Source organism: Acomys russatus, chromosome 11 (assembly GCF_903995435.1).
Source record: "Acomys russatus chromosome 11, mAcoRus1.1, whole genome shotgun sequence".
Taxonomy (NCBI): Eukaryota; Metazoa; Chordata; class Mammalia; order Rodentia; family Muridae; genus Acomys; species Acomys russatus.
The window spans coordinates 6,702,194-6,726,613 of record NC_067147.1 but is presented as its reverse complement, the minus strand read 5'-3'; the positions used below and the strand labels follow the sequence as shown (position 1 = coordinate 6,726,613).

The 24,420-nt window shown below is 48.9% G+C and overlaps 1 protein-coding gene across 1 annotated transcript in view; it reads right to left on the bottom strand.

Moving 5' to 3' along the window:
* Positions 1–8,890: 8,890 nt before the first annotated feature.
* Positions 8,891–24,420, bottom strand: part of Cracdl (CRACD like) — a 59,800-nt gene continuing 44,270 nt past the window's right edge. Inside the window, exons 8-10 of the mRNA XM_051152771.1 lie at positions 11,285–11,454; positions 10,107–10,251; positions 8,891–9,196 (exon numbers count right to left, since the gene is read on the bottom strand). Coding sequence (XP_051008728.1) covers positions 9,054–9,196; positions 10,107–10,251; positions 11,285–11,454 — 458 coding nt within the window. The 3' untranslated portion in view covers positions 8,891–9,053. The remainder of the gene's footprint in view (positions 9,197–10,106; positions 10,252–11,284; positions 11,455–24,420) is intronic.

Here is a 24,420-nt window from a genome sequence, read left to right as displayed (position 1 = left end):
AGCTGATGACTTACCGTGTAATTCAAGCAAGGAGGCTTATCAGCAGCAAAGAGAGACATCCTGTAGGGGAAAACTCTGAGACCTCAAGCCCTCCAGAGGGCAGGACAACTCTCTGTGCTTGCCTGTGATAACAGAGCTTCAGCATGCACGTCGCGGACAGACGGGATGGCAGAAAGAGAGCACTCTACAGCCAACTCCTCTACAATGAGAGGTTAACAGGAAGAGAAACCAGAGAGGTGTAAATGACCTCAGCTAAGTCAGCGCCTCCAGATCATCCCACCTCCATGGGAGCAGCACCAGATTCTGGGCCACAGGTGGAACTCTACACATGGACACAGTAACTCTAGAATGTTTGGTCAGACACAACCAGAAGAGCAGTCTTGGGCAGTTTGGCAGAAATTCCTCAGGTGTTTCTGATGCCAATTTCTGCCTCCTTGCTTACATCTGCCCTGCCCCTCCCCTCCCCACTAAGAACCTTTGTGCTGGATTCTGACAGTTATGGGGTGAGTGACAGCAGGGTGTATGTCATGTGACTGACAGACATGTTCCTGTACACCAGCCTTCATGGACTCACTCACATAGCTAAAGCTATGTGTTAATGGAGGACCTATACCGGGCACTCTGCTTTGCCCACCACAGATGGGGGACACAGCACAGAGGGCGCTGTATAAACTTTTCTGGTACTCCGAAGACTATTTCAGTCTGACCCCAGGAAGCTGTGCTCCAGGCAGACGGGGCAACTTGAGGCCCTACACACTGCAATTTGTGGGTGTCCAGCTTCTTCCTCCCACCCTGACCTTTTAGGAGCTCGCACAGCGCACCTGATGGAGCACCTGAGCCTCAGCTAGAGGGCGGATTTGGTGTCAGGGCAAACGGCTTGATAATGGAAACAGCTTGGTCATGTCAATTCTACCAGTTTCTTGGGAGGAAACAGGATCTAAATTTAACAGCCTCGGCTTCTAGAAGATTGGGTTTGTTTTGTTTTAGAGGACTCCCTAGTGATTTGGTTCCAGTTTTTGTTGTCTCCGTAGCAATTTGAAATTGTCCTAGGTCTGAGAGCAGAGCTGTCACCCCCATGGCGGGGGGACTCTCAGGGGTGATGTGTTCTTCCTCAGATAGCAGGCTAAAAGTAGAACTTCTGGGGTTTGCAAGTGTAACAGCAACCGTGAAAGTAGGTGCTCTTCAGGGAGGACAACTTGGTCTCCAAGGCTTCTGGCCTCCCTGCAAATACTTGAGGGTGCTCCCAGAAGAGGCTAATAAGTACATGCCCTCAGCACACCCCCACAACCGGCCTCCCTGTTGTTTTTAATAATCCCGGCAGCACAGCCGCTGGCCTCCCTTTATTTCAATGTTAATGAAGACAATGGAGAAGGCGGAGCAAAGTTGACCAGTGCATATAAAGCAGGTGCCAGCGACCTCCTAACCACCTGTGCTCTCTGCCAAAGCAGGTGCCAGCCACCTCCTAACCACCTGTGCTCTCTGCCAAAGCATGCCTTCAACTTCAGTTATTGTGGCAGCTCACTTCTAAAACGCCTGTCACTAGAGATTTCTCTCTCTCTCTCTCTCTCTCTCTCTCCCTTTTTTCCCCTCCCCTCTGACCCCCCCCATCCCTTCCTCCATCCCCCTCTTCCTCCTTGTGTGTGTGTGTGTGGGGTAGATGTGTGCACATGCTCACTTGCTGGCTCAGAGAACAGAGGAGAACAGCACAGATGCTGCTTTGTCACTTCCTGCTTTTTCCCTTCAGAGTCTCCTGCTGCCTCTGGAGCTAAACTAGCAGCCAGCACATCCCAGCAATCCTAATCCTCTCTGCACCCTCCACAGAACCTGTATTACATGTGTGTGTGTGTGTGTGTGTGTGTGCGTGTGCATGAGTGTATGTGTGCGCATGTGTGTATATGTGTACATGCATGTGTGTAGTGTGTGTTTAGTGTGTATATGTGTGTGCGTGTGTGTGCATATGTGTGTAGTGTGTGTGTGTAGTGTGTTTGCGCGCGCGCGCGTGTGTGTGTGTGTGTGTGTGTGTGTGTGTGAACTCAGCTCCTCATGCTTGTTCTTATCTACTAAGCTGCTCCTCAGCCCTAGGTTATCTTCATCTTCTAGGGAACAAGATTCCCCTCCACACAGATGAACAGGAAACACTATAGGTTAGTTAAGTGTGGTAGCTCTGCATGAACTTTCCCACCAAATCCGTTTGTGGGGGAGGAAGCCCAGGACCCATCTCAGTCTGGCTGGTTTCCTTCCGCCTATAACATGCTTTGGAAGTGTACTGGACACATCATGGCATTTTACATGAAAACCCACTTGGATAGTTTCTGGATGGTCACTTCTTGGTATCATGAGTATTATGGGAAATGTGTTATGTCCCTGCCTCATGGTACTGAATGTAGTGGCTTTCCAGGTGTGGGTTAGCTACAGGCTGCGACAACTTCTTTAATTTTGTTAAAAAATACAATGTACTGTGATCATTTCCACCCTGCACCCCTATCTTCTTGCAGGGCAGGAAAGACCTCCTGCCTGAAGATGGCTCATCCCCCCTCTTCTTGCTTCCTGGGGTGCAACAGTACTCACTCCTGACCAGGCATCCTGCCTCATGTTAATAAACTCTGATAGTTTAAACACTTCTTCCTCTGTCCCCTCTGAGTTTTAGTTTATGGTTCTGGTTTGTCCCCATTGATTCTTTCTTCCTCCTTCAAACATCTGGCGGAGACACTTCTGTTTCCTCTGCCAGGCATTTCCCCGACCCCACCCCATCCCTCCAACTTCCTCTGTGAAGACTTCCCAGCTTGCCAGCCTTGTTCTCCCTGGATCCTTTCTAGAAAATTAGCCGTTTGTTTGAAGGGCACACACCACTGGTGTCCACTTTCTGTTAGCTAGACCTCACTACACTGACAATAGACAGGTGTGTGCGTTGGCTGTGGCTGTGGCTAAGGTCTCTACTTCTGAGAAGAGCCCCCACAGGATGCAAGGGGACCCCAGGTCTTGGATGCACTCCTCTTTGCTCTCTCTGAAGGTTGGATAAAGGCAGATTATAGTTTGAGAGGTATTAATTACATTTTCTCATGTTGTGTTCTAACCTAAACAGAAACATTAACTTCAAAATAAGCAGAATCTGGAAATAGTATCCTATCCGGGTCATCCTAGCACCTTGGAGGCTGAGGTCCGGGTTACACAGTACATCAGAGTAGATGCATATGATAGAGAAAGCACTTTATCTCACACAGTCATGCAGACACGAGAGAGACAGACAGACAGACAGACAGACAGACAGGAAGAGCTTAGGGTTTTGATATCCCCTTCAATGCCATCAATAACCTAACTTTCTTCCAGTAGGTCCCACTATCTCTCCCAACAGTACTGTGGGGTGGTAACCAAAGCCTTGAATATGTGTGTACCCGTGGGGGACAGTCAATAGTCCAAACTAAACCACACCCAGGAAAGGACGTGGAAAGGCTGTATTAGTTATCATCACTGTATAAAACAATCAGATGCAATGGCGGAAAACAATGATGAACATTTATTTCTCACAGTTTCAGTGTCGTCACTGGGCAGTCTGGCCTGGGATCTCTCGTGAGACTGCAACCAATGCAGTAGCTTGTTGTGGTCACCTGACAGCATAGGGCTGGAGGAGACAGTTCCAAGACAGTGAAGCTAACAGGCTTTTCACACACAGGCAGGCTGGTGCATGACGGGAGGCCTTAGATTCCAGCAGCAAACTTATCCAGACCATTAAATGAACCACAAGAGCCTCTTCTCACCCAGGCCTCTCCACAAGTTCTTGGAGTATTTGTAAGTTACGGGGTCTTCCCTCAGAGCAACAGTCCCAAAGTGTATGATGTGAAAGCAACAGTTGAGCTGGAGACTGGCTCAGTGGGAGTGTTTGGAGCTCTTCCAGAGCACAGGAATTCTGTTCCTAGAACCCATGCTGGGTGGGTCACAACTGCCTGTAACCCCAGCACTTCCTGGCCTCAGCAGGAGCTTGCACACAGGCATGCATGCACACACACACACCTACACATACATGCATGCGCGCAGTATCCATGCATACATGCAAATAAAAATAAATACTTGATTTAAAAATCAGCAATACCTTTTATTACCTAGCTCTAGATGTCACCCACTGTTGCTTCTGCTACATTTGTGTGTGTGTGTGTGTGTGTGTGTATGTGTGTGTGTGTGTGTGAGTGCATGCATGCTGGTGCATATGTGTGCTTACGTGTATGGAAGCCAGAGGTTAACTTCTGTGGTGGAGATCCACCTATCCCTTCTCTTCTAGGCTGGGGTCACAAGTGTGCTCCACCACACCTGCACCTGCTTTTTTTATGTAAGTTCTGGGGTCAAACTCAAGTCCTCCTGCTTGCACAGTCAGCACTGACTGAACATCTCCACAGCCCACTTCTGCTCCAGCTTACACTGGTTCCTGTTGTGTAGTTTCACTTACCCAAAGTCAACCCTGGCCCAGCATCAGTGGGAAATTCTAGAGATTTAAATTGCATGTGGTTTTATGGATCATTGTCATCGTCATCATCATTATCATCATTATTAGCCTACTTTACCTCTCCACCCCTGCATTCTATTTTCAAGCAGAATGAGAAGCCCCCCAGCATCCTACATGACCCAGCTCTCTCTTGCCTGAGGTATGGACGATCTCTTGGCAGACACTCCTGCTTGTCTGAGGGCAAGTGTACAACCGGGTTGTCACCACAGCCAGGCTTAGTACCCGTTCCAGTTACCATGTGGTTTATGGTGTTATGACGGTGCTTATGTACAGGGAACTTTAGTTTTACCGAATAAGAGGTCCCAAAGTACAAGAGTAGCCATGCTGCCGATTCAGGCACGCCGACGAGAAGCTACAAAGTGCTTCCTTCCATTTAAATGGTTTAGGTTTATTGTAGATACACACATATTGCATATGACACGCACACTGATATCAGCTGTGGGCAGTATCAGTTGTGGGGGGCGGGGACAGGGGACACTGCTGCAACTAGAAATGAACAGTAGCCTCATCCACCATGCTCGGGATGGGTGTATGCCCCACACTTTAAAGAGAGGATTGTTGAAGAATTCATGGGCATATTTTAAATTCACAAGCCAAAATATTTGCTTTTTATTTTAAGCTATTGCCTTTTGTGTTCTTCCGGGCTCCTGTATAAAGAATATCTCCCATACACTGATGCAAAGCCAAAGCGCACGCCAGAGGCTGGCTGTTTGCTGCACGCATTTCTTCTGCTTGACTTCTCACCTACCAAACAGGCACCCATCCTTCCCCCAGCTTGCACAGGAAGCCTTGGCTCTCCTCAAGCTGGCAGCTGACAGAGCTGGTGCGGCTGCCACAGTCCTAAGTTTACTGGAAGCTACCTAGGCCAGGGAGGGAGATCTTCAGGGCTGTTGACCGTCAGTCTAATACAAAGGCTATTTTGACAAATGCAACCACTCAGATAGATGGGGTTCATTGCTGGCCATGCTGGGAAATGCAGAGCGTGTCGTTGGTGCTGTTCAGCATTAATCAAAGGACAGGCTTGGATGGGGTTGAGAAATTTCCATCCATCAAGACTCCTGTCAGGGAGATGATGCCATTTGTTTGGAAGAGGCTCTCTGTTGGTTACTTGGAGGGGCACATGTGTGTAGATGGCCTGATGGCTCTTGAGGCAAACAAGGGAGATTTGTCCTGCTATATAGGACTGGGAAAATATAGAATGCGGTCTCTCTTGACACCCACACAACTGTGACGCTACTGCACATGTTTAATGGGCACCATCAAGACAAAGGCTGTCAGGTATGGGGCTGGGAGAACGCCTGTAATCCTAGTGCTAGGAGCTGAGACGGGGGGACCCCTGAAGCTTGCTGGCTAGGCAGCCTAACCAACCAACGCCAGAGAAGTGATAAAGGTACCCTGTATTGATGGAGACCCCTGGTTACCATATGCACACATGTGCATTTGTACCTTGACACGTGTACACACACACACAAACACAGACACACAAGACACACACAAGGATGTCATGTGCACATGGAATTCTACAGACTGCTGAAGGAACCACCTTCTGGGTTAAGACAGCAACAATCATAAAAAAATGCAGGAGTCCCAAGTACAGAGCAGAGTGGGGGAGCAAAATGCCCAAGAATTGTGAAAGCTTTGGGTTTTCCCAGGCATGAAATGTGCTGTTATCTTCCTGGATTTTACCTAGATCTTTAAGTTGAAAAGAGATCACAGACTCAGTGATTGTGCTGTGGACTATTAGAGTAAAGAACCAGCCTGCCTCCATCTTGGGCTTGAAAGCCATCTTATAGCAAAGACCAACTAGGTTCATGTCTGTTTATGATTAAGCCTCTGTTTCTCAAGGCCTGGGCTCTGCCCCACCTGTAGCCTTAAGTGCAAATGGCTCTATATTGTCTGTTCCAGGAACAGCAAACACGTCTTTTGTTTCAGGAAGTCTGTCATGACTAACTTGTTTTGCTTACATTCGGCCCCTATAATCCCACCCATTTGCCCACCAAGCCCCACATTTGGAAACCCCCTACCCCCGAGCTATTTAAAAACCTTGTCTTCCTCAGGTCCGATGCTGACCTCTTGAACCCTGCCTCAGGTGGAGGCAGCCAGAGTGCACTTGACCAGTTTGTCCTTATCACCCACAACAGGCAGGCTGACCATGACCACCGCTAATTGGATCAGAGCACAGGGCCCCTGTGGAGGCAGAGGCAGGCAGAACTCACTGTGAGTTCGAGGCCAGCCTGGTCTACAAAGAGACTCCAGGACAGCCAAGGCTACACAGAGAAACTCTGTCTCCGGGGGAAAAAAAAGCCTTAAAAAATGTAGGCCCTGAATGCCTTAGCTTCAGTGTCCTCCTCTGTGCAGCAGAAATAAGTACTCACCCCACGGACTGAAGAGAGGGTTGTGAACCACCCAGCAGCGCCCTGTCCTCCTTCCTGGGAGCGATTCCCCTGAGGCAGTCGCCATGTTGTCACCACTCCAGGCTTCTAGATCACCAAGACGTGGCTGTTCCCCAGCTCTTCTAAAAGAGTAGAAGAGGCCAGTCTCCACATGAAGGGTGGCATTATGGGATGGCATCCCTCCTACTCATTCCCTTAGTGCCCTGAAACCGACAGCCTCTGTCCACCTCACCCTGACACAGAACAGCTGTGTCTGTTTCATCAAACCCGAACCACACCTTTTTGATCCTACGGTGAAACCACTGCCTCCACAGGGTTCCTCTGAAATGCTCCGCTGGCCGGAGAAATGATGGTTTTGGGTGAGTGCAGACAAATGGATTTTTCTCTAGTTAAAACTATTCCGGCTGAGGCTTTAGCGTTCTTGTTCATGTTCTCTAAGACAATGCCATTAATAAATCAATTTGGCTGGGGGAAAGAAACTGCCCCATGCTCTTTCAACAGAGGCAGATGCAATAAAATCGCTAACAGTACTAACAGCTAGAAAAGGAATTTTCATGAGAATGGAAAAATAGACTAAAAGTGGCAACCCTTAGGAGACATAAAATCAAGTTACAATACAACATATCATGATGTTGGACTAATTTTGAGTCTAGCTGAACTAACTGCCATGGAGGATCACTTGTGCAGAGGAACAGACTGGAATTGTTTTAAAACAACTAAGAAACTCTGAGATCCCAACTTTTTTGTTCTAGCCCAATTTTGCCACATTCTGCATTCCTTACTAATGTGCCAGTGAGCAATATGCAGGTTGGATTAATGAAGTGCTATAAAAATATTGATGGCATCCTGTTTATCTTTGTTTATTTATTTTTTATTGACTTACTTTTAAATTTCTGTCCATTTGAAACAAGCCAGGGTTGCCTGGGAGGAGGAACCTTTAATTGAAAAAATGCATCATTAGCTAGCACATCGTCAAGCCTGTAAGGGAATATTCTCTTGACTAATGGCTGATAGAGAAGTGCCCAGCTCACTTCCTAGCAGTCATCCCTGGGCAGATGGCCCTGGGTTATAGAGGAAAGCAGGCTGAGCAAGCCACGAGGAGCAAGCTGGAGAGCAGCATTTCACCATGGCTGTTTCGGTTTCTGCTCCGAGTTCCAGCCATGGCTTCCCTGAGTGGACTGTGACCTGGGGTGTCTAAGCCAAAATAAACCCCTTCCTCTCCAAGCTGCTTTTGGTCACGATGTTTATCACAGCAACAGAAAGCCGACAGAGGCAGACAGCCTTTATGAAATTTATACTTGTACAAGGTTACGGTGCACAGAGCAAACGAGGGAGAAAACCCTACATATTCTTCTTTCTTCCCAAAATGAACACCAATGTTTCGTTTAAACAGTAAAAACCAACAAACCAAACCCCCAAAACTCAAACTCCCAACCGAGCCAGGGTTTCCAGTGGAGCTGTAGGTATTCCACTCAGTTTTGGAAGATGTTCTCTGTGAGAAAAAATAACATTTGCACACAAAGCAGTAACATCTTTGAAACCTTTTATTAAACAGGCAATGCAGTGTGCAATGGTTCAGGACACAGGTGCCTAGTGGAAAAGTTTAAAAATTATTTTTGGAAAGAGTCTAGGAATTGACAGACCTTGCCACATCCCTCTCGGGGCGGGTTTCTTCAGGAACCTGGATCAGTAGCAGCTATCCTTTGTAAAGGACATCCCTGTTTTACCACAAACATCATGCCTGTTAGTAAACGTGAAAGACGGGACAGTGGTCCATGGCAAGAAGGTGGCCAGAGGTGACAGCGCAGACCTGGAACTCAGGCAGTTCCTGCTCTCTTCTTAAAGGGCACTCAACATGGGCGCCTCTCTTCAGGTCCATACACTGCCTTTCTGGGGCCTCTTTGCCACGGGGACCCTAAAGGCTCACACTGATACCTCAGCACAGGAGTGCGCCCCTGGATTTTTACAGCGTTCTCGCCGCAGACCCTCTGGCCTAGCTGGTCCTCTCTGTTCCACCCAGCTCCCCTCTCTTCCCGGAGCACATCATAATTCGTTGATAAAAGTCAATCTTAAGTTTCATAGTCTGTGTGCCATGAGTTATTGGCAGTTTTAAAACTAACTGGCCCATCAACGCAGTGGACATCCTTCATCAGCAGGCTGCCAATCTATTTTATGATTTGGGGCATGTCACTCCAAGCTTGCGATTTCTTTCTGGCAAGTTCCATCCAGGATGGCTGATCTGTGCTAGCGTAGCTGGCTCTCTTCAGCTGATGCAACTCCTTCTCTGCCGTGGCCGCAGCCTGAGCTGCTGGAAGGGAGAGAAAACAAACAAAAGCAGGAGACGGGAATGTGGATTTTCACTAAGTCTCTCGTGTAGCTTTAAATATATGCTACGGTCTCCACCGTGTTCCAGAACACACAGTCCGTTAATATGTAAATGTGCGAAGATTTTAAGCATCGAGTATGGAGCGTATATTATTGAGAGAGCTTTGCAGCAGGCTTAGATGGTTCTAGAGGCAAAGTGAGTGAAGAAACGTTCACTGTGGTCTAACCACAGGACTTGGAGGTGGGCTGCACATGGGAGGGAACCTGACACCTTCACAGCCACCCACTTAAAGATGGCTAGGACAGTAAAATCTTTGTGTCACTAACTACAATGCAAAATAAATAAAAATTCAAAAAGATGCTACATCAGGGAATGTCACTCAGTAACAGCATATGATCAGTGTGCAGGAGACCCTGGGCTCTACCCCCAGCATCACTGAGAGAGAAAACAGACACATGCTACCACAGCGAGCTCACAATCATATTCAGAACCAACAGAGAAAGGGGCCCATATTTTATGATTTCATGTTCCCCAAAAAAGCAAATCTTAGAGAGACACCAAGTAGGTTAGTGCTGGGCTACAGCAAGGGACTGGTGTGTGATAAGTAGGTGTGTGGCTTTTTTCGGTGGGAGGGAGATGCTCTATTCTTAGATGGCCACCATGGTGTCAGGACGCTACAAATCCACATGATCTCACTGAAGCGCACTGAATTTCAAGTGGGTGAGCTATGTGATGGAGTAGGTTCCATCTCAATAAAAGCTGCATTAAAAACAAAAAACACAAAAAACAGCTCAACATCGCAAAGTGATTCAACAAAGCAAACTGCAATTGCAGGAAGAAGCTGGTTCCTAACGATACCAAAGTGCTTGGGAAAACAAGCCAAATCTCATACCCAAGTTCTGATGGGACAGTGAGATCCCTCTCTGCAGTCCCTCCTTGAGGCTCAGCTTTGACCCCTGCCTCGGGGTCACAGCAGGCTTGGCGGGAGTCATCAGGAAAGATTTACTTCGGACAAAGTCACCCTGCTTCACAGACTCCTATGGAGACACAAAAATGGCACATGCTGTCCAAGTGTACAGACGCAGAGGCGTAAACACCCACAGTGACTACATGTCTGTCCCGCCGCCAGCTTTCAAGACGTCTCTCCCAAGATGAACCGTGCTGCCGCAACTTTCTGGAAAGCGCTCTGTGCACCAGCTCACCGATGTCACCCGTCAAAATGCCAGAGCTCTGACATGGTGCCTCCTCCCTTCTCCCTACAACACAGCCTCAGCCCCAGGTGGTTAGACAGCAAGGATTCTATGCGAAGGCCAAATGAATTTGGTTTGGAAATCGTTTTGTGACATTGTGACAACACACGGTATAATGGCACAAGCTGAACTGGGCTAACATTTCCTTCTTTAATTTCCCTTCCTGGGTACTACGTGAGGATACAACTGAGGATTGCACTAGCAGGAAGGGAGGCACATCCCAGTGCAGGGCAGGCTTCCTTTGCCATGCAGCAGGATCCCACTTACCGTGCCGGGTACTGGAAGGACAGGGCCTGCTTCTAAGCACAGTTGTTGGGGCTGGTGAAAGCTATTTTCAGTTGAATACAACACGCAGCCCTGGATTCGGGCTGTGCAGTCCCAGGTGAGGACAAAGGGACGCCAGCAGGCAGTGCCGGGAACAGGGTTCATTTATTACCACACAATGAGCTGCCATGGAGCCAGTGACAGTGTTAGCGTGTCTAAGGGGAGACATTGTTTTAACTATCTTCAATTTTTCCAGAGGCTGAGCTGCTGTGTTGCCTAGGAGCCCAGAGGAGAGGCCTGTCTCCACCGCATTCCTGACAGCCCACACAGGCAAGGAACAGGCAGATTGCTCCTCCGTGGGGCCTAGAGTCTGGCATACTGCCTTTGCCTCATTGGTCGTCAAGCGCATGTCAGCAGTCACCATGTCAGCGCGGTCTCTGTGATGTTCACACAGGACCTCTGTGATCACAGCAGTACCTGACCCCACCACACCCTGCTGAGGTCCCCCCTGAACAGCACAGAAAGAGTTAACTGAGCCCTTGGGCTCTAGGGGCACCTTGGCTTGCTTTCCAGTCTCTGTCTTCAGGACCCGTGCCCCAGGCTTCTCTTCCTGACTGACAGGCAGGTCTGGGGGTCCTCTTCGCTTCTGCCGGGCCATGGTGATCCAGGGTGGGGTGGCTTGCCCATCAGCCCCAGGGCCTGTAGCAGCAGGAGGCTGACCCTTTTCTGGGATGAAGGGGACAAAGGGAGCAAGGTTAGGTAGACAGTCCCTCTGCCTCCTTTCGGTCTCACACCCAGCGTCTCTCCCAGGCAAGGGGCGCTGTATTGCTTTGGCTCGGGGGTCAAGGAGAGAAGTGGGGGGCTGAGGAGCTGAGTCTAGGATAGACCCTACTTCCCCTTATTTCTCTTCTTCTGCAGACTTTAGTTTTTCTAAAGATGCCTCAAATAGGTTATCTCCTCAGGTCTGAGCCACCAAAAAATGAAACGTAACTGCCACACCAACATGCATTTTAAAGCTAAGTTCTACGGGGGCATTCTTTCTGCCTGGAGGGAGAACAAAGGTGTGCGCAGACACGATGCCTTTGATAGAGTCTTCATTTGGGACCAGCACTGCTCCTCCACTCCACACGCCTATCCTAGCCACATTCCCTTTGTGAGATGTGATGCCATTTCTTTTTTTAAAATATATTTTATTCATTTATTCATATTACATCTCAATCGTTATCCCATCCCGTGTATCCTCCTGTTCCTCCCTCCCTCCCATTTCCCCTTACTCCCCTCCCCTATGATGCCATTTCTAAAGCCACTTCACGCTTCGTTCTGTCTTCGCCTGACACAGGAAGTGCTGCGGGCCTGCATGTTTAATACAGACTATGTTTCTCTTCTCTTGCTGTCCACAGAATCTTTAGAGGCTCTCTCTGGGATTTCTTTTCTTTTAATTTAATTAAAAAAAAATTTTTTTTTACGTTTATTCACTTTGCGTCCCATTTGTAGGCCCCTCCATTGTCTCCTCCCAGTCCTCCCCTTCTTCCTCCTCCTTCCTCCCCCCTCCCCTAGTCCTCAGAAAGGGGAGCCCTCCTCCCTATCATCTGACCCCAGCCTCTCAAGTCTTATCCAATCTGCTTGTATCTTCTTCCTCTGGAAGGGATCAACAAGTGAGCACCAGAGTCCATGTCAGAAGCAGCCCCTACTCCCCATATTATGGGATGCACGAGGAGCCTATGCTGGCAATCAGCTACATCCGAGCAGAGGGTCTAGATTCTTACCAAGCACAGTCCTTGGTAGGTGCACCAGTCTCTGAAGTACCCAACCCCATCCTCCCAGATTTGCTGGCTCCATTGGTCCCCTTGTGGAGCTCCTGACCTCTCTAGGTCCTTCTATCCCCCAACTCTTCTACAAGACTCCCTGCGTTCTACCCTAAAGTTTGGCTGTGAGTCTCAGCATCTGCTTCAATCCCTCCCTGGGTGGAGCCTTTCAGAGGACCTCTACGGTAGGCTCCCGAATCAAAGACCCAGAAATAAACCCACACACCTCTGGACCCTTGATTTTTTTTTTTTTACAAACAAGCCAAAACCATACAATGGGAAAAAGACAGCATCTTCAACAAATGGTGCTGGACTAACTAAATGTCTACACGTAGAAAAATGCAAATAGATCCCATAATTATCACCTGGCACAAAACTAAAGTCCAAGTGGATTAAAGACCTCAATGTAAAACCAGACACATTAAATCTGTTAGAAGAAAAAGTGGGGAAGAGCCTTGAACTCATTGGCACAGGAGACAACTTCCTCAACAGAACACCAACAGCTCAGGCTCTGAGATCAACAGTTAATAAATGGGACCTCACGAAACTGAAAAGCTTCTGTAAGGCCAAGGGCGCTGTCAACAGAACAGACTGGGGAAAGGTCTTCACCAAGCTGGGTTCTTTTTTCTTAAAGGGTCCTCTTTACCACCTCCTGTCATACCTTTACCCTCACTGGACAGGGGTTCCCCCCCAAGTTCTCATTTTGCTTGTCTCACCCCCTCACCCCCCATTCCCCCCCCCCCCCATCTCCCCCACCCCCCCCACCCCTGTCCTACTGAGGCAGCTGCCTCACACGGGAACCAATGGGAGCTTCTCTCTGGGTTTCTACTTCATTCTTTCAGCTAACAACATATTCTGAGGAGTTCTGGTAAGACTAAATTCCCAACCAGTCTCTCACCTCCTCACTTCTCAGTGTGAGGGAGCTAGCCCTCCAGCCACCTCTTAGGCCAAAGGCACAAAACATGGTTCTGGTAAATTCTTAATGCCATACATTTGAATAATTTCATTTGAGCATAGAGGGGGACGGGAGGATAAACTGTTAAGAGCACTGGCTGCTCTTCCAGAGGGCCCAGGTTTGAGTCCCATGTGTGGTTCACAACCACAGGGGTTATGTCACTTTCTTTGGCCTCTGTAGGCACACACATGGTGTATAAACATGCAAGCAAAACACTTGTACGCATAAATTTTTAAAAATTAAAAGAAACACGCAGAAAAGCTATATGGGACTTCACAGAAGAGGGATTGGTGAGGGAAGCAGGGGTCTGAGGCTTGCTGGAGGATGGACCAAACCCAAGGCTCATACCTCGGGTGGGGGGGCAGGGGGGGACTGCTGTGAAAACTTATGTTTTCTTTCCTGGTCTTTGCATGGAAACTGTGGCCTTGCACACAAAGCAACTATGTTAAGCTCGGCAGGAAGTAATTTTTTTTCTTTCCTTGTATCAGGAGTGTGCCCCAGATTTCCATTCCAAGCAGAGGGGTCACCCCTGAGCTGCCCGTCTGTAGGGTGGCAATGTCTCCACCTGTACCAGTGTGTGCTCGTGTTTCTATGTCCACATGCTGACCCACAGGAGTAGGTAAACCCTGCAGCTGCGCCAGGCAGTGCCAGGATGAGACAGGTGACCTATGCCAGCAACCCCACTAAGCACTGACCCAGGGAAGTGGCCAAGCTCCCTCACCAGCCATTTCTTTCCTTCTTGGTTCCCACAATACCAAGCCTTGGGAATGCCACACCCTCTGCCCCAAGTAAGTATGGGCAGAGCTGGGTGACAGGTCTGTGACACAGGCCTGACTGACTATGATCTATGCCCTCACCCTCTGCTCTGAGTCTGTGCTCCACCTAGGCTAGGGAAGGCTAGAGAGGCAGCCTTCAGGGACCGAGGAGTTTGTAAGTGAACCGCCCCCCCCCCTTAAAGCATTAACTCTCAGGGTCAAGGTTGCACCATCAAATCTCTTCTGTGATTAAATCTGCTCGGAAGGTCAGCCCCAGAACACTGAGGATGTGTCAATTCAAATAAAGCCAGAGGCGAACACTCCTTTATTTATCATCTGTCCTCAATAGACAGACTTTAGTCTCCTGGGGATTTAGTTAAATACTTGTGACATTTTAGTTCCTCTTCCCTGAAGGACAAGGGCTTTAGGTTGCCAAGCATGCCTAGGTATGTAACTGACACCCCCATAAACAGCCACGCATTTCTCTGACTGACACCAGAAACCACTTGTTGGACCTTTGCTGAGGGCCTGGGAGGAGCTGACTCCCCAGGGAGCTGCCAGAGAGCAAACAGCTGAACACTTCAGAGGGCACATGCTGCGGCGGTGGGGAGCGGGGAGCTCGCTCCCAAACAGCCCAACTGCGTGGTGGGGAAACAGCTTGTGAGCTGAGGAAACCATCACTATGCTATAAGGACAGGACTCCACCAAGGAGCAGCTGATAAAGTAGGGTTTTTTTCCCCCAAAATTCCTTCCTACCCTGTAACATTCTCTCTTCCCTCAAGATCTATTTGGGAAAATAGATATAAAAGTGTTAATCCTCAAGACAGCCTGTCCTGGGGCTGCGTTTACAGCCTCAGCCTAGCAATGCGCTAGCAATGTGCCCTGGGCACACGGCTACACCCTGTACACCCTGAAAGAGGGTGTGTAGGTATGAGTGTAAAAACTCCACAAGATGACCTGCTTCTATACCTCCCACATGTTTCTAAAGAGTCATCAAAGTAACCCTCCCCCTCCTCCAAACCTTAGCATGGAGCCTGTCCCCTGTCCCCTGGAGCCTGTCCCCTGTCCCCTGCTCCCCTTTCCATTGTATGCTAAAGAGCACTGATTGCCACCACAGCTGCCATCATTGTTATTTTGTTGCCAATAAATAAATAAATAAATAAATAAATAAATGTAAACACAACCACTTTATTGATTTCCGTCTCCCCATCTCTTTTGAAACATGGGGAAACTAAGGCAGTGGGCTTATGACTTAGCTTATGGACATCTGTGACTTAGCTATCTGTATTTAGAAACTCTACAAGGAGCCACCTCCCCCAAGTCCTAACCACTGAGCCATTCCAGGGATATTCGACTCAGACGGCACACGTTTTCCGTCATTTTGATTTACTCATTTTTCTTGATTTTTGGGGCCTATTAAAATTCAAACTTAGCTGGGTGGTGGGTGGTAAAGCAGGCCTTTAATCCCAGCACTTGGGAGGCAGAGGCAGGTGGATGGCTGTGAGTTTGAGGCCAGCCTGGTCTATACAGTGAGGTACAGGACAGCCAGGCCTACGCAGAGAAACCCTGACTCAGAAAACCAAAACAGAACAAACTGTACTGTTCAAACCGTACTGTTTGTTTGTTTTGTTTTGTTCCAGAAAGAATCCTAGAAGTGACCAGCTGAGGGCATGGGGGGGGGGGGGGTGAAACGCAAATGCTGGGCCGCACCCCACATGACACCTGGCACAAAGCTTGAGCCTGGAGGCTCAGAGCTGTCAATCACACAGCTGTGGGCAGGAGGCAGTGAGCTGCAGGACATAAACGCTTTCGGCTGAGAAATTTAAGCTGGTGTTTTGGTCCGGGCAAACGCGAACAGAGTTAGCATGCTGTCTTCACTTCCTAAAAACTTGGTGTGTGTTGTCCTACTTGAAGCAACAATTTGTATGTGTGTGCGCACATTCACGTGCGAGTGTGTGCATACAAGTTCATACATGTGCATACCAGGCCAGGGGTTGACAGGAATATCTTCTTCAATCTCTATGATTTCTATGTGCCTTAGTTTCTGAGACAGCATCATTCACCAGCCAGCCAGAGGGCCTCCTTTGCCCCACCCCCATTTCTCAGTGCAGGGAAAATGGGCGGGCTTTGCGGAGTCAACTCAAGCCCTCACGCCAGTGAGGCAAAAATATTTTAGCTGACTGACATCATCTTCCCAGCTCCTAAACTGTTCTTGCAAAGACTATCCACAGCTCCTTCCCAGGTATTAAAGGCTTCCCCAGGGAGGAAGAGGCCTGAGTGGGCGGACCAGCGATCGCGTCTCCCAAGGGGGTGAAGACAGAGCAAGGGACTGTACCTCCATACTCCAGTAAACAGTGCACAGCCCTGTCTGCTTGTTTTAGGTCCCCAGCTACTGTTCTGATTTACATGATGGGCGTGGGGACTACAAGCAGATGCAAAGGGGACTTCTGGGGTAGACATCGACAGACACAGCGCCTCGTGTTTGCTTACAGCATGAAGAACTTCAGCTCTGTTCTGAAAGCTTTCATTGATCTGTTTATCTGTCCTGGCTCGCAGACAGATCCTGGTCAACACACTCTCTGGGTTTTCAGCAGCCACTGGGCAACCTAAAAACAGAACTCAGGCTTACAGTGCCTGCTGGAGCTTAATCTAAAAATCCTGAGCCTTCTGAAAGCGGCCAAGGGCTTTCCACAAAGCAGGCTCCCACGTAACACAGAGCCCTGTGCTAGACTCCAATGAAACCACCAGTCAATGCCCATTGCTCGCCAGTTCCCTGGATGAGGGCACTCTCCTTCCAGAATGCATTTGTTACCTCAGATCAGGTGCTTCTGAGGTTACCTGGAAACACGCATTTGGCCTGGGGAAAAAAAATCTGAGTTCCTTCGTGCCCATGTTAACAGATGAGATACAACAGGAGGATATTCAATTCCTGCACTGTGGTCTCTTTGTGGTCTCTTTAGTGCCACACATTTGGGCTGTGTGTGTGTGTGTGTGTGTGTGTGTGTGTGTGTGTGTGTGTGTGTGTGTGTGTGTGTGTGTGTACGCGCGCGCATGCTCCGTAGCCCAGGCGGGCCTCACACTCACCGAGATCCACCTGCTGCAGCCTTCCAAGTGCTGGGATTAAAGGCCTCACCTTGTATTTCCCCTAACTTTGAAATTCACTGCTCTGCCCAAAAAGTGTGTATGGATTTTCTATACCTATATTATTTTTCAATATAAAGTACGTACAAACAAGGGGATATAGTAGGCTCAGTTTTCTTAACAAATATATTTTATTACGAACTTATTAACCTAAAGTACATCACTTATAACCCGACTAACCTAAACAAAAGGTAAAGGAGATTAAAGACTACAATAATGTAACCGTAAGGATATCAGTTCCAAGGAACGATTCTCCGGGTGTAATCACCAGGATTTCTTCTGCAGGAACCTGGAGCAACCAGAACCTGGAACCTCAGCCCTGAAGCCTTCCTTCAAGCGGTTCTCTCTAGGAGCATCACGAAGTGGAGCGATGAACAGCCAAAACTATCCCAAGTCTCCAAAGGCTCCACCTCCTGGTTTTGGCTCACATTTATATCTCCTATCAGAATTTGGTCAAGGATGTTTTTCAGCTTGTTAACAACCAATCTCCCTGACACGGTGGCTGACTTCTAAGGGGATAAACATCACCTGATCTCTCACAAGTCTTTTTCTCATCCTCCACTTGTGACCTAAACAAACGACATGTTTATCTCTCCTTCAAGGGGACTCTAGGGGTGGCCCAGGAGGTAAACTGTCTACTGTGCAAGCGTGGGGACCTGAATTCAGATCCCTAGTTCCCACATGAAAAGCCAGATATGGTGTCACGTGCTTAAAATCCTAGTGCTGGGCAGGCAGAGATCGGATGACCGCAGGAGCTGCTCACAGCTGGTCTTGACCAACTAGTCAGTTCCAGGGTCAGTGACAGACCCACTCTCAAAAAATAAAATGGAGAGCAACCAAGGGAGATGCCCAATATCTGCCTCTGACCTTTGCGTGCACACGCACACATATGTTCATGCACAGTACACAGGGACACAAACACATGCATTTGACACATAAACACACAAAAGTAAATAAAAACTGGGGAAAACAAGTAAGAGCCTCTGGACTCACTAGGTGCTAGACATGGGTCAGGAAGATTCTAGCTTCCTGTCCACATAGAGAGATAAGGTGGGCTTTCACCCCAGAGCTGCTTCCACAATGGAGCAAGGAAGGGCATCCAGCGACTCTGAAGGAAGTCTCCTCCCTCACTTTTCAATCTCTTTACCCCTCAGCCTCCAAGGCACCCTGGGGCCTCCCTCCACTTGCCTTTCTGATGGCTGTCCCTCTGACTACTCCCTAGCTCCCAGGAAGATGACTATCATGTCTGAAATCTCTTTCCAAGCCTCAGGCAAGGCCACAGGGACCACGTTGTCCTCCTCCATCCCCTCCTCTCAGGCCAGGGGCCCCTTGCTTGACTCTGCTTCTTTAGTCTCAGGCTTCTTTTTAAAAAATATTTATCATTTATTTTATATATATGAGTGCTCTGTCTACACACACACACACACACACACACACACACACACACACACACACACACCAGAAGAGGGAATCAGATCCCATTACAGATAGCTGTGAGCCACCAGGCCCCTTGCTTGACTCTGCTTCTTTAGTCTCAGGCTTCTTTTTAAAAAATATTTATCATTTATTTTATATATATGAGTGCTCTGTCTACACACACACACACACACACACACACACACACACACACACACACACCCCAGAAGAGGGAATCAGATCCCATTACAGATAGCTGTGAGCCACCAGGTGGTTTCTGGGAATTGAACTCAGGACCTCTGGAAGAGCAGTTGGTGCTCTTAACCACTGAGCCATCTCCCCAGCCCCAGCCTCAGACTTCTATTGTGGTTTTAATTTCCATCTACAAGCCAAACTCACCTCTGCCTGACCTACACAGCTCCTCTAACAGTCTTCAAACCCAAAGACAGGGTGAAGGAAAGCCTCTGTATGTAGGTAAAGGTACTTGCTGTTAATCCTGAAGACCTGACTTAGACCCCTCCCCCACACACCTCAGGACCTAGATGCTGGAAAGAAAAAAACCAGCTCCCAAAGTTGTTCTCGCCCCCCCCCACCCCCGCCACATATGCACCATGAGACACCTGCCTGTAAGTGTATATACACACACCAAATAACTAAATCATGATTTCTAAAAGCCATTTTCACTCTCAATGGTCCTGGCTTATATATTCAGGATGGTGAGAGCTGTAAGGACCCAACTAGTTCTTCGCCCTTTGTGTGGCCGCTGGTCTCTGTAAGGTACTCCACACTTCTTCCTTTGCACAGGGCACACCTTCAAGCTGGAACACACAGAAGGCATTTTCTGTCTTCACAGCGAAGGGCCTACTTTGTGCTAGTTTGTTGTGTTTCAAAGTTCTCCTGCCCAGAGGTCAAACGTGCTGAGAAGGTGTTTACAAAACAACAAATGACTCATATCTGGGCAAGATACGTGGCGTGCAGCCAGGAACCTGGTCAGCCATGTGCAGGCACATTCTCCTGGGGCATCCTGAGGGCCAGGTGCCTTGTCAGGATCTCTTCCTCGCTCAAGGCAAGAGCTTGATGCCCGATGGCTGGCCAGGTAAGATAGGCAAGCATCTCAGACGGGCCCAGCCCAATGTCTACACCTCACAGTGAGGCACCTGGGAGCCAAGGTGTGTTAGGGTGTGGGGGGGGGGGCGGGGGTTGCTAGGCCCAAAGGACAATCTTTTTCTTAACTGCCACAAACTAACTGTGCAATTAAAACTAGTCTCTCAGGCCCAAAGCAACGTCCCAAGCCCAGCTCTCAGCCCAGAGCCAGCAGGTTCCTGTCACCTGCCTCAGATAGACTTGGGATCTTGTGAGAACGCAGGATTTGGGGGACAATTATTTGAAAATAATTTTGAATTGCAGCAGAATAATGGGAAGACGAAAACTATTGTGTTGTGTGACACCTTCTCCCTACAACCTGAAAGACGCACAAACATCCTCTGTGAGAGAGAGAGCGCCTTGCCCTCCTGACCAGGAACAACGGGAACCCCATGAGAACTGCCTCCAGTGACCAAGAAGGAGTGAGTGACCACTTTCAGGGATGACCCTTGTCTGCAGAGTGACGATCTCCCGCCTGGCACACAACTGGGTCCTCCCTCACCAAGCCTTAGCGGATGGGTAAGGCCTCCCGACCTCCAACCAAAGAGGTGGTAAGAACCGAGTTCTGCTCCCCTTCACTTCTCGGAGAGGCACTGTTAACCTTCTGGTACTACAACAAAGCACTGGCTGGACTTAACTCTAACTGAGAAAATATTTGTTTTGGCTCAAGGTGTGTCAGGGTGTCTATGCCCACTTGGCCCTGTTTCTTTGGGCCTGTGGCGGCAGAAGACATGATGGCAGAAACCTGTGGCTGAGGAGACCTGTTCACCTCTTGTGACCCAGGAAACAAAACAGGGACAGGAAGAGACTGTAGTCCTTTTCTTTCAAAGGTTCACCTAATCTCCTTCCTGCCAAAGATTCTTTCTACTCCCAGAAGGCTTACGAGCCGGAACCAAGTCTTCAACACATGACATATGGGCCTTTGAGAGGCCTTCACAATCCAAACCTGAACCAAGTCTTCAACACATGACATGTGGGCCTTTGAAAGGCCTTCACAATCCAAACCCTGGCAGGCATGGTGCTCAGACATTCACAAGCCTCCTCGGCATCTATTTTTCAGACCCCTACCAAGAGGCTGATGGAATTACGTCACTTACTTGCCAAGGATTACTTGTCCAGGCTGGTTGGTTTTATTTTATTTATTTATTTTTATTTATTTATTTTAATTTTCGAGACAGGGTTTCTCTGTGTAGCCTTGGCTGTCCTGGACTCACTTTGTAGACCAGACTGGCCTCGAACTCACCTGCCTCTGCCTCCCGAGTGCTGGGATTAAAGGTGTGCACCACCATGCCCCGCCTGGCTGGTTGGTTTTAAATGCCAACATGTCATGACTCAGTTGAGGGACTGTCTATGTCAGGTTGGCCTGTGGATGAGCCTGTATGGGTCTTACTTGCCTTAATGGATGTAGCACCTTCTGGTATCAGCCCAGATAAAAAAGACACAGAAGGAGGAGGATTCTTCCATTTACTTGCTGGTATCAGAAACCAGTTTGGTTTAATTTCTGTGTCTCCTCCCGCCTCCCCAGCTCATGCTTCCAGTATGGACAGAGGACAATTAGCTCTTTAAGAGCCTTCTAGGTCTTCAGTGCCAGGCTGGACCCACTACTGGGTCATGGCCTCTCTGGCGCAAGCCATTGCTGGACTATTCCAGCTGCTGACGCACCCAGCCTCAAGGCCTAGGCAATTTGTAGGTTCTTGGCCTTCCAAGGGCGCTACCGCTCTTGGTGGGCTATTCTAAGCATCTTAAGTAAGCCCTAATTCCGCTAGAGACTCCCAATGCCTATGGCCACTGTGTAACAAAGCTAAGATGGGAACACAGTCATTCTGATTTTTCACCTTCACTTACGGAGTAGTAACATGCACACCATATTAAGGTGTGCAGCCCCATGAATTTCTGATACACCTACTTCCTCCCCATTGAACTTTCACTCTGAGTGGCCAAGACAGAGTTATTCATCCTAGGCTCTGTAATTCTATGGCATGGATGGGCTGCCCTGTGCCCTGGAGAACATTCACCACCTTCCTCCCTTCATTCCATGCGCTTCATGATGATCCTATTTGTCTCTAGAGAGGTGCAAATGTCCCTCGGAAGCCAAAACTGCCCCAGGTGGAATTGGGAACACACAGTCCCTCAGCCGAGTCAAGTAGAGTTTCCTGTTCTCTGAAGGCAAGGTGTCTGAGCTGGGGCTCCCTTCTCAATGACTGCAAGGCCAGAAGGACAAGTGGGTGTGGGAGAACAAGAGAGCTCTTTGATTGACACCTGCCACTCTCTTACTGAGCTTGTCCTATGCTTGACAGATGTCCAGAAGGACTCTGGAAAATTCCTGTCAACTTTTAGGCCTCTTGGGTTTCAGTGGCTCCCTGCGGGTTCTCTTTTCCTCATAATAGCTCATCAGAGAAGGCATCGGGACAACAGGAAGTAACAGAGAAGCCTTCTCTACCCAGTGTCTATAAGTAGCTGGGATTAGCCACCAATCCCTCCAGGGTCTTCAACTACAGGAAACACATGCCCAGCATCCCATGAGTATCTCCTAGGAGACTCAAGAGTATGTGAGGTGTCCACACCTGCCCCAGTCCTCGCACTGGGGGGGGGGGGGGAGTCCAGAGCTGTGGCTCTGCTTGTCATAGGAAGGCCTACAAGGCTCCACCATTGCTACTTTGGGGCGGGTTGGTAAGTGGGTCCTGAACGTCTACATCCTGCCCACACACAGTCTGGTGCTCTCCATCTGTGGACTGGCACCTCGGTCTGAGAAGAATTCTGGCCTCTGTGTGTTCTCTGCCACTCAGATGAGGAAACTGACACTTCCTTGGGAAAATAGCTCTGTACTGTGAAATGACGTCATGTGTCACAGAGAAAATGCCTTTGCTGTTCTGTGTTCCCATAACCCATATTGGCAACAACCTCATTTTACATACAAAGAAATACACCCAGAGTTTGAGAAACTCAACTGAGTCTGGAGAGCAAACCCAGCAAATCCATGTTGCTCAGGTTAGAGTTATGTGTGATTCCCACGCAGAGTGTGTGATGTGTGGGACGTGCCAGGGTAAGGTGTGCTTCCGTGTGTGTGTGTGTGTGTGTGTGTGTGTGTGTATGTGTGTGAGAGAGAGAGAGAGAGAGAGAGAGGGAGGGAGGGAGAGGGAGAGGGAGAGAGACTGGAGGGGAGCCCAGGGCCTGAGGGGAGGCAAATAGGTTTAGAATGCAGAATTGCTCACTCTGGCCCTAATCTAAAAAGCCTTTGAGTGCCCACAGGAATTATAACTCTCCTCCACATGTTTGGAAGGCATGGAGACTTTTTAAAGAGAAACAGCCCATGGTGATTCTGGGCAGAGAACTGGACGGGGGTCGGGGAAGGGTCAGGTTACCGATGGCAGTTCCGTGCCAGGGGTCTATGGTGTGAGAACACCTGCCCAGTATTTACCCTGGCCTGGGTTCAGTTCCCAGTGCTGAAAAAACCAACAATGGGAGACTGGTGTGGACTGAGGGAAAGTAAGAGCGCCTTCTGTTGAGATGGTCGAAACTCACTGATCACGTTGGACAACATGACTGGCATTTTTCTTCCTTCCTGTCGGGTAGGGGTGGGGCGCAGACTAACCAACAGCACCTAACACCCAGGAGGTGGTGTGGAGAACAATCTCTACTGTGCTGGAAGGATCCATGCAGTCGTCACGGGAGACAATCTAGAGTCACCTAGTAAACAGTGCACTGGAGTCCACTTTTGGGGAGAGCCCACAGTGTGACTCAGAAGTGAGAATGGCTAGAATGGTGACCACAGTACAGTGACAGTCTTTGTTAAGAGTTTCTATTGCTGAGATAAAAACATCCAGGCCTTGGGCAGGAGAGCATCTTACACATTCACACCACAGTCTATCACAGAAGGAAGCCAGCGCAGAAACTCAAGGCAGGAACCCAGAGGCAGGAAATAGTGCTGAGGCCATGGAGGGTGCTGCTTACTGGTTCGCTCCTCGTGGCTTCTCAGCCTGCTTGACTATATTCCCCAGGACCACCAGCCCAGGGCTGGGACTGGTAACGGTGAGTTGAGCCCTCCCACGTCAAACGTCAATCAAGAAAACGCACCACAGGTTTGCCTGTAGGCCAGTCTGGTGGGGGTGATTTTCTCAATTGATGTTCCCTCTTATAAAAGGACTTTAGCTTGTGTCAAGGTGACACATCACACTAGCCAGGACAGTGACCAAAGAGGAAAAAATAGACTCAAGACAAGCACAATGCCCTTCATCAGGTGGTACACATAATAGACAGTGCTTAAGATGATAGGGCCGAGCCACTCAAACTGAAAATGAAAGATGTATTTGATTTACTGTGGACTCCAAATAGCAAATGGCAAGGCAATGTGGGTAGCATGTTGTGACGAGAAAAAGGTCATTCATGTGCCTATCCCAGTATGTGAGAGGCAGGCCTGCAGCATGGCTCTTCCTGTAGGGCAGGGTTTAGATGACACTCAGAGAGGGGTAGGGAGGAG